This window comes from Sceloporus undulatus, chromosome 4 (genome assembly GCF_019175285.1).
Source record: "Sceloporus undulatus isolate JIND9_A2432 ecotype Alabama chromosome 4, SceUnd_v1.1, whole genome shotgun sequence".
Lineage (NCBI taxonomy): Eukaryota > Metazoa > Chordata > Lepidosauria > Squamata > Phrynosomatidae > Sceloporus > Sceloporus undulatus.
In genome coordinates this window covers 188,036,278-188,047,177 of record NC_056525.1, presented here as the reverse complement: position 1 = coordinate 188,047,177, position 10,900 = coordinate 188,036,278, and the positions used below count along the sequence as shown (strand labels likewise).

The 10,900-nt window shown below is 38.3% G+C and overlaps 1 protein-coding gene across 1 annotated transcript; it reads left to right on the top strand.

The window, feature by feature from the left end:
- The first annotated feature begins 3,342 nt into the window (after nt 1-3,342).
- MC5R (melanocortin 5 receptor) lies at nt 3,343-5,899 on the top strand. The gene is made up of 2 exons (XM_042464088.1): nt 3,343-3,649; nt 4,539-5,899. The coding sequence occupies exon 2, from the start codon at nt 4,645-4,647 to the stop codon at nt 5,620-5,622; it is 978 nt and encodes a 325-aa protein (XP_042320022.1). The 5' UTR covers nt 3,343-3,649; nt 4,539-4,644; the 3' UTR covers nt 5,623-5,899.
- Nucleotides 5,900-10,900: the final 5,001 nt, after the last annotated feature.

The following is a 10,900-nucleotide window of genomic DNA, read 5'->3' as shown; positions in this document are numbered from 1 at the left end:
GTTGATATTGAAAATGCAGATTTGTCCTCATGTGTGGAAGTGTAAAGGGTTCTTTTTACAATACAGTCCCCTCACGTTGTTGTTCGGACCTCTGAGTTCTGGAGAGAGAATACATATGGGGGGGGGAGTAAGTGATTGGAGCACATATGCATTTTGTAAAGTGAGAGTGTGGTGTGAGAGTGTTACCCAAAATGCAAGGGTTCCCAGGGAATCTTATTTTCAAAACAAACAAAAGAACACCACACAGAGTTTGTGGAATAAAGGCAAGTCTTGGATGGCAGACTTACAAATCAAAAGGCAGAGTTTCAAAAGCAGCTCCATGGTCAGTCCAGGTGCAAGCCAAAGGGTCAAACCAACAGAGTAGTCGAGCAGTCCAAGAAGGTCAAGGGTTCTAGCAAGGGTTCTAGTCAATCCAAAATTCAAAAATCCAAGCCAAGAAGTCAAGAGGAGAGTCCAGAAATAAGGTACGTTCGCCAGGGAAATTAGGTAACCTCTAACAATGGCTCTGGAGTATTTCCCAGGCTTTTATCATCAGCTCTCATGAGTGCAGCTTTTTCTTAATTGCCTGGCGTTTGATACAAAGCTTTGGTGACCGCTGGAGGCACACCTGTTCAGATCTTTTCTGGTTGTAGGTAGGTATGTTGGACTCCTCCTCATTCTCCTCAGTGCCCACATTTCCAGAAGGCTCTGCTCCTGGAGGTTTGGCTCCTGGTTATCTTCTGGGGCAACCATCTCTGCTGGTACTGTCAGGGCAGAGCTAGGGCCAGGCTCAGGCTCAGGCTCAAGCTTAGGGTCAGAATCCTCTCTAGAGTCCTCAACCAGGCTGGGCATGACAGAGATTTACTCCCACCCACAGCCATGCATACAGATATCCCTTTGACAAAGGAGTATTGTTTTTGGAGGGAGTATACTTGGATTTCTGTTCATTTGTAAACACAAGATCTAATAACAATAACAACAACTATAATAAGATTAATAATAATAATTTATATTTCCCGCATCTCCCTGCGGATTGAGATGGGATTACAACATAATAAAAACACAATAAAAGATTACATTAGCCCTTAAACATTCCCACCATTAAAAATAATAAAAATAATAAAAATTCAACAATTAAAATGAATACATCAATAGCACAATCTAAAATAATCAAAATGGAATGGACCGTTAGAGGCAGACCTATCATCCACCATTGCTCCTATCAGTGCAGGGATTATGGAAATTCTGATCTTGATTGATCTATCCTGGCTACATGCTCTTGAGCTCCCCCATGTTGAGCCTCCCAGATCTCTGTATATAGTAAGACAAATTTGCTGCACAGGAGTGCCCTCACTAAGCTATTTCATTTAGATATCAATTTAATATTGGCAAATAATAATAAGGACTGTCTTTGATTAAAGCATGCTGTTGCATACAATTTTTCAATCTCCTTTGTTTGTCTTGTCTATTTTTGTTGGATATGATCAGACCTGTTGTTGTTGTTATTTTACTTTCTGTCTGTTTTTTAAAAGAAAAAATTACATAACTGAAGCATCATCACTTCTGACAAACACATCAGCATTCATTACAGCCTTTTACCCAGTATGTACACACACAATCCCATTTTGCATATTACCCATTCCTTAAAAAGTAAAGATTTACCCTTGACAGAAATGTCTAGTCATAACCAACTATAGGAGGTGGTGCATCTCCATTACTAAGTGAAAGAACCAGCATTGACTGAAGATGACTCCGTAGTCATGTGGCCAGCATAACTGCATGGAATGCTGTTACTTTCCCACCAAAGTGGTGTCTATTTATCTACTTGCATTTTTACATGCTTTCAAACTGCTAGGTTGGCAGAAGCTGGGATTAATGACAGGAGCTCACTTGATGCAGCACTTGGGCCTCAAATTGATCCTCAGAATCCTAAGCCACAATGTCTCATTCCTTACTTATTGTTATGGTGGGAAAAATACAATTTCACGAGCGGTAATGGCTATTCCTCTCCTCTTTGTTCTTAGGGAAAAGAACCTTAGAACTTTACCGCACGGGCCCAGAAGCGTTCTTGGAAATAGCGCCCCCTGGGATGCAATTGGAATGCCTGGTGGCAGCTGTGGCATTCCTGTGTGCGGTAAACTGCATTCTGGGGACCATCACGTTTCCAGAACACACCCTTTTTGGAACGCAACGGGCCTGTTCCTGGGCCTGTGCGGTAAAGTTCCCAGATACTGACCTGGTCACAAAAATCTATGCAGTAGTCCTTTGGTATCCACTGGAGTTTGGTTCCTGCCCCCCCCCCCCATGGATACCAAAATCTGTGGATGCTTAAGTCCCATTATATACAATGGTATATTAAAATGGTGTCCCTTATATAAAATGGCAAAATCAAGTCTTGTTCTTCCAATAATGACATATTAGCTAATGTTTATATACAGCCATGGATACTTATTTCTAAATAACTAATAGAAGGCAAATATATTTAATTAGGCACAAACATTTGAAGATGCAGTCTGTAAAAGCCTAAGACAAAATCTGTTGCTAAATTGCTACAAGGTTGGCTGTTGTTTTTGCTGCAACACATTACACTACTACATTATAATGAAAGACTTGGCCAGTCTGAACATACTTACGATGTATCATGAGCCTTTTTTACTTTTCTTTTTATAAACCAAGACCAGCTATTGTTTGTATCATTGACAAAAGGCCAGTCTGCAGCAAAAATCAATTCTGGTACATCTGTCTCTCAGTCAGTAATAGACCAATATAATCTTGCGGCTTTGTTTTTGAAAAGAGAAATACTAAATCTTAAACCACACCCCAAATGCACTGAGTCTGGCTTTAGTGAGGGCGAGGAGGCAATTTGTACACGTTCAAAGCATTTGTCATTTGTTTTAATTTCTTGCCAGTTCAAAGATCACTCTTGAAATCTTATACTGAAAACAGGTTCTGAAACTCAGTTCTAATTAATTCCGGTTTAAATTAAGCCTTGCACACTATGCACACAAATCATGCCAGTATATTAAAAAAAAAAAAACAACAGCAAGTAATGCTTATGTTATTTAATATATTATTTATATTAATTTATATTATATTAATTTATTTTATAATATTATATTATATTTTACTTCTAATAACAAGTAATACTTGTGTTATTTAATATATAGCATATATTAAATCTGTTATTTAATATTAAGGTTCTTAAAACTGAAAAAGGACAGCTTGGTAATGATTTTTGATTATAAGCATTATCACAAAAATAGTTGCTGGTGGTGGAGAGCTGGGAGGGGGATTCCCATGTTAAAAGGAGGAGATACATCATAAGAAGCAGCCACCAGGTGGCACTAAAAATTCAAGTCTGAGTTGTTGGAAGTCAATGAGAAGTTGGGTGAAAAGAAAGGAGGAGGTGTAGAGGAGGAGCTGGAAGCTGAGTATTGAAGTGATTAACACTGCCAATATAAAAAGGCAGTTCCACAGTAAGTAAATTTTAATACAAGGGAGCTCTGTCTCTGTGGATGTGAATAGAGCTTTCCTTCTGACATGGCATCTATTCCTACCCAAAGAATACAAATGCTTGATGCTGAATGGACAGGTGGACACAAACTTCTCACAGCCAAAGGAACAAAGTGAAGACTTTGAAGACATCTAAGATATCAAATAACAGTACTTGGTAAATATTTACATTTCCCCTTATTTGTAAATTAAATATAACTATTTTTTTTTTGGGGGGGGCTTATCAGAAGCTTTGGAATACTATTTCATTGTTTGCACCAAGAATATATTTTGTGTTCTGTTCTTGAAGGGTTGGGTGTCTTGTGACATTATTCACAATGCTGTTCCAAACATATTTGAATGCAAGCATCTACAGTCAGGTGAAAATTCACATTAAACCAAAACCTTTTGCACTTTTATACAACGGTATCAGCATGCCGTTTTATGAGAGAAGAATCACCTGTATGCTAGACCCTTGAATAGCTGTATGTCTGTCAGTTTAAGATGGCTGGCAAGGGACACAGCTATTTGCTGTTTGTATCAGAGTGCTTGTTGTGACTATCACAAGTGAAAAGATCAAGGGAAGGCTTTAAACCTCTTGCTTTTCCAGCATATGTAATTTGTGCAGAAATCTAAACTTTTATACAGTATAAGTTAAACAAGGCAAGCAGATGTAATCTGATCTTTCTTATGAATGCTGTATTCACCAGGAGTTTTAAGGCTGCCAGGACTGAATTGTCACTAATCTTATGCTGTTTACTATTCTGAAGACTTTTGTTAAGATACCATGTTCCTTACAATGTGTAGAAATTCAGTAGTCAAGACAGAAATAACGGTGGGGGGGGGGGCGGTTAGTTGATGTGAAAGCGTAGGAAGAATCCAGCACCACCACCTGCTGCAGTGTTTTAAATTGCCCGTTTTATATGACATTGGAAACAATCCACATTTTGACACAGCTGTTCCACTTACATGTCTACCTAGTCCTTTAGGTTCCCTTTGTTTTCTTCTTATCAGTCATCTTTTTGTTATTCTTTCTTTTTTGTTGTTGTTTTTGATACCTTATACAGGATCTTCCATTTTCTTTTGAAAATGCATTTGCAAGACTGTTTTACAACCAGTCTGCCTGACTGAAAAGATCATCTTTTAAAAAAAGTTGCATCTTTGCCAGCCAAGATGAACTCATCCGATCAACCCAACGTTCCAGACGTTAACCTGACTGCTCTTGGGAGCAACCTTTCGCTGCCCACTGTCAAGACTAAACCATCAACCTGTGAACAAGTGGTCATAGCTGCGGAAGTCTTTCTCACACTTGGCATTATAAGCCTTCTTGAAAACATCCTGGTCATCTGTGCCATAATTAAGAACAAGAACTTGCACTCTCCTATGTATTTCTTTGTGTGCAGCTTAGCTGTGGCTGATATGCTGGTCAGTGTGTCAAATGCCTGGGAGACCATCACTATATATTTACTAAACAATAGACACCTCATTATTGAAGATGTTTTTGTACGTCACATAGACAATGTTTTTGATTCGATGATATGTATATCTGTTGTGGCTTCCATGTGCAGTTTGCTAGCTATAGCAGTGGACAGGTACGTCACTATCTTTTATGCCCTCCGTTATCATAATATCATGACTGTGAAAAGATCAGGGCTCATAATTGCATGCATCTGGACGTTTTGCACTGGCTGTGGTATCATCTTCATCCTTTATTATGAATCAAAGTATGTCATCATGTGTCTCATTATAATGTTTTTCACTATGTTGTTTCTCATGGTATCTCTGTACATACATATGTTCCTTCTGGCTCGGACGCATGTCAAGAGAATAGCAGCTTTGCCAGGATATAATTCTGTTCATCAGAGGACCAGTATGAAAGGTGCCATTACTCTGACTATGCTTCTGGGCATCTTCATAGTTTGCTGGGCTCCATTTTTCCTCCATCTTATCCTAATGATCTCATGCCCACAGAATCTTTACTGTGTTTGCTTTATGTCTCACTTCAACATGTATCTCATCCTCATCATGTGCAATTCAATTATTGACCCCTTGATCTATGCCTTTCGAAGTCAAGAAATGAGAAAGACTTTTAAGGAGATCATCTGCTGCTATAGCATAAGCACGGCCTGTGGACTGCCTAGCAAATATTAGGAATTATACATAATGGGACTAAAACACCCCAACACTTCTAGGCAAGGATGGGGCCCTCCAGATGTTGCTGGGCTGCCATTCCCATCATCTTGCACCATTACCTAAGATGGTTAGGGCTGATGGAAGTTGAAAATCTCACAACATCTGGGCAGCAATATGTTGGCCATCACTACTCTAAAAACAAGACTGAATGTATCAACTTCATGAGGAAAAGATACAAATACAAAACAATAGTCCAAAACATGTTGCAGAAATAATCCAGTTTGAGACTGCTTTAACTGCCCTGACCAAATGCTAGGGAATTCTGGGAACTGTAGTTTTGTGAGACATTTAGCTTTCTCTGTCAGGAAGCTCTGGTGCCACAATAAACTACAGTTCCCAGGATTCCCTAGCACTGAGCCTGAGCAGTTAAAGCAGCCTCAAACTGGATTATTTCTGCAGTGTGTTTTGGACCACTATTTTAGATTTTTCTTACTGCTCTTCAGTTACGTCCACTTTCGTGTAATTGCCAAGTGGTGAGGTTCCTTTGCCGTATGTAGCACTTGTGTGTCAGAGACTGTGATTAATACTGTGTGATGAATATAATTTGTAAATGTCAAGCTCCATATGCCTCAGCCTCAGTGAAGAAGTGGCAGAATGTCTGTCTGAATGTACACAGTTCTTTATTACTAAAGATCAAAATATAGGAACAAGACAACTGAGTTAATGTAACTGAAATATTTTTCTTTTGTGAGGTGTGATCATTCTGTTTATTGATGTACATTTTACTGTGCCTGTTACTTGAATGTAAAATTTGAATAATATACTTATGAGGACATAAAAGTCCAAAGTCAACATTAACTACTGCAATGTGTGGGGAATTGTTTACAGCTATGGTACTGTCTCCCTTGCATGCCATACAATGACCTTGGGTGGGTGAGTGATAGACAGGATAGTGTGAAAAGGAAAACAGTCCAGCCACAACTCATTTTATGACATCTGAATGCTGATCAATTGCCTGGAACAGCAATGTACCCATGCAATGGCACTTCCTAGCTGGTAAATCCTGTTTGAAAAGGGCATCTCTTTACTACATCTGCTTGTCAAGTAAGGCTTTTGCAATACAAGGATATGATGATGTTTTAACATTGGTGTATATAACCTATTTATTTATTAGGGTCAACTGTGGTATGCTACAAATAATGTGGAAGGTTTGGCGCCCTTTAAAATACTCACTTTTAAGTATGAAAATAATGAGAGATGACAACATTAGGATCGTGCATAAAGATATACTGCTGATGTCTAGTTATGATGAGGCAGAGTTGTCTTCACTGAAGAGATAACCAAGGTTCTGTGATGTAGAGGCTATGCCCCTATTTGCCCAAGTCCTTTGTTTGGTACTATTTCCTTTTAACTAACAGTATAATCACAAATGTCCTGTAACTGTCAGAATAACAGAGACTAAATGTCAAGCATCTTATAGTTTCCATTAATTTTCATAGGATGGTCAATGGCATGCGGAAAGTTCTCACAAACGAAATGTAATTGAATGCTAGCTGGATTTCTGTCCTAGCTTTTTAAATGGTGCAGGAAAGTTACATTTAGATCTAACAAAACACATCGTTTTCCATTCTCTGTGTATGTTTCAATAGCAGCTTAGTAAGCTCATTCTGTAGCTATATTTGCAATAGTTCCAAGGACACTGTTGAGAGGCATTAAATCACAACACAGCAACTACCCAATCAGCCTTGAGAAATCACTTTAGAAAAATGTGGAGCAACTGAAAAATCTGTAGGAACCAAGATTAACATGGAGCAAGTGTCCTCAGAAATCACAGATAGATTTCTGGTAAGCACAATGTTCAGCAAGGTGATAGTTTGGGTTGAAAGCACACCAAGCCATCCTGGAAATGGATGTAGCCAAGGGGGGGGGGGGTCCGTGGGGTCTGCCCCCCATTAGATACAATGAATGGTGTGTGCTGCCACGCCCAAGCTCCATTATAATGGTGGCACTTAGTCTGGACCCCCCTTCCCAAAATCTTGGCTATGTCCCTGCTGGAAATGTAGGGCCCATACAGACAGGCCAAAATAAAGCTGCTTCGGGTCACTTTGGAGGCATGCTGTTTCAATGATGCATGTATCCTAAGAGGCCAGAAGCTGCACCAAAGCTATTCTGCAGGCCTTAGGATCCAAACCCAATTTAAAGTTTACACAAACTTTTTGTAGATATGGGACCAAATGGCAGTACACTGCAGTGCCAGGTATAATGAAAGGAAATTGTGGATTACATCAATAGATAGTTAAATTTAAGAACTAGATCTATTTAAATCAATATGGCTTGATCAGTCCCAATGATTTCCCTTTTAAATATGACTAACTTTGATACAACCCAGTGTTTGGGGAAAAGTTTTAAGTGAATTCCATTTGTATAGAACGTCTGGATAAAAACCAAGGGAAGAAAACTTCAAAAGAAAGAGTTGCTTTTTAAAAGTTGTTTTTGGATGAACACAAACAGATTAGTCATTTTTACTGGATGGCAAATTTAAAAGCATTCTTCAGTTTGCAGTATGAGGTTGGGTAACATAAATATCGAAATATATGTTTACCTTATCATGTGATACTGATATACTGTGGAAATAGATAAATTATAATATGTTCTTATTTTTATTTTGACAGCATATTGTGAGATATGCCATTATTCTCCTTGTTTTGAAGGTTTACTAGATGGAGAGTGTGTGATGAGGAATTCCCATGACAGTGGAATGCGTCTGTAAGTGAGGCAGCACCTGCTCAGGTTCAGTTTGCTGTTAAATAGTGTAAACAGTGTAGTCTCCTACACTGAAATTGTCCTTTCAACAAATTCCACTGACACATTTGTTAAAATGCAGTCCTTAACTATATGAATACATTTTATTCAAGCCTCACACTGAATAGAATACAGTATTAGCAGTATAAACTGTTTTGCATAAGTCCTTAGTGTCATGGAAGCTATATGTTATTAAGAATGGCAAATTTACATAATTTGCAGAGACATAGCTGTGTTAGTCCAGAATATCAGTATGCATAATTTGCAGTAATAGTATGACAAACACAAGATTGCCATTTATTTGTTACATAAGCAAATCAAGCCATGTTCATTGGACATTCCATTTCAGTGTATTATCATACCCTCTAACAAAACATAGATAAAAAACCAGGACATGTATGGCAAATAATATCAGATGTTGGTCAAAATGACCAAAAAACACATTAGCTAACAGAGACTGCAGTAGTTTGCTTTTTCCTGAGCCTACTTGGAAGGAAAAACTTTTGCTTCCTCTTATTCTTCCTGCTGACTTAACTGAGGGTAAACCACTTTTGTACTTAGAACTCATTTGCAACAATTGAAGTGAGCTGAGAACAAAGTAAGAAAGAAACTGGTACATTTGAAAACTAGCTGAAAAAGTGCAATGACAGATTACTAACTGAAATGGTTAGTATTAAAGATGTGTAATATAAATGATATTGTACATTTTCAGTTGTTTCACAGGTGATATAAAATGTATAGTACTTGTTTACTGAAGTGCTTATAACCCAATTTTACTTGAAATAAAAATAGAAGTATCTGAGGTCATTATGAAACTAGTTGGAGTGGAATTGCAGATCTTATGATTTGTAAGAATCCATGCTGCATGAGAATCCTCATTTACTGTTCTCCTTCTGACCTTATTTCTATTCTGTCTTCAGGCTAACCCATCACTTGGAGTGCTAATATTAGAGCCATGTCCCTTACTTCTGAACTTGTTCCCTACCAGATCCTGTCACAGGGCTAAGTCATTTCCTTTCAAACTTTAGCTCTCACAGTCCCTAACCTCTGGACTTTCACACTACCATACCCCAACTGTCTGAAACTAAACCCCATCTGATTCCAACTGTCAGCAACAGAATTCTTCTCCTCTTGCCAGCCAACTCCTGACTGATGATTGCTAGCCTGGCATAATTCTGCCTGTTCTCCACAAACTATGGATTTCACTTTCAAATTTCCGAGCTGAATGCTAGAGATGCAAAGAATTATTTATAAAACTCTCATCCCTAGCAGTTTTTGCCTTATCTATGCTGTGTGAAAGCTCAGCCAGTGAAGCTGCACCTTCTTGGTTGTTCCCATTAGAGGCATGAGAATGAGAAGCAAGGTGTTTTTTTTCTAGACACCTTTTTAATAATCTGTACAGATGAAGGGGAAATCTTCACAGAGTCTAATAAATCCAGCACAAATGCTTTCATAATTTACGTTGATTTAAAACACACACTTACATGGTTCATCCTGTGTTATCTGTGTCAAGTTTGTATTAGAGTAAGAAGATACACAGAAAAAGACTGTTTGCAAAGTATTAATTTGTTTCGTACAATCTGATTTCCAGTACTGTTCCCCCCTCCCCTCTCGATAAACAGCAGTTACAGCTTTTTATTAAGGTGGGAAAAAAGCTTTTAAAAATTGTGCAAAGGTAAATACTGTAAATTGATTATTCTCTTCGACTCCCATTGGAAACAAGAAATCTTCAAATTTACACCCCTACTGAATGCATTGTCTACAATGTTTTATACTTGGATATAAAGAAATAATATTATAACATAGACTCCTATAGAGATTTTTTTTTAAAATTTAGGTCTTCTAAACATACTTGATCAAGTAGTAGTGAAACATAATGGAATAAGTTAGGTACAAAAATGGAATTAAGATGAAACTGGGGATAGGGAGCAAAAAGCCAGAGTTTAATGTTCCCAAATTGCAGCTGATCCTGGAAGAGAATCCATTCTCCTGGTACTAGCATAAACACACACAAACAGAGCACACAGGAGAAAATAAATATTGGTAATCTGTCTGATCAGCTCCTTCTGTGAAAATGAATCACATAAGCAATCAGCCACAAAGAAGGATAGCAACTACCACCATAACTGTTATTCACAATTTTCTACACAAAGGGGTGTGTGTGTCTGTTTTGTTGATCATACAAAAGACTGATGTTTCTATCCCTTCCTGTGAATGATCTCTCATGTGACAATCAGAAGCAGGAACCCTGTTGCAATTTCTCTTTGCACCAGTGATTGTTCACAGGAGGGGAGAATGGAAATTTCAGTCTGTTATGTCTAAACTGACATAAGAACAGAACAAAACAGCTATGCTGCTTGCAGCAGCCCATGCCCTGTAAGTCTGGATTGGGGAAATGTGGTGACTGTTTGAATTTTTAAAAAAACTTTGGGAGAGTGTGCTTGTTTCTGAGGGGGTGGAGCTCCTGTGAGTCACTGGGGGTGGAGCTAGTAGA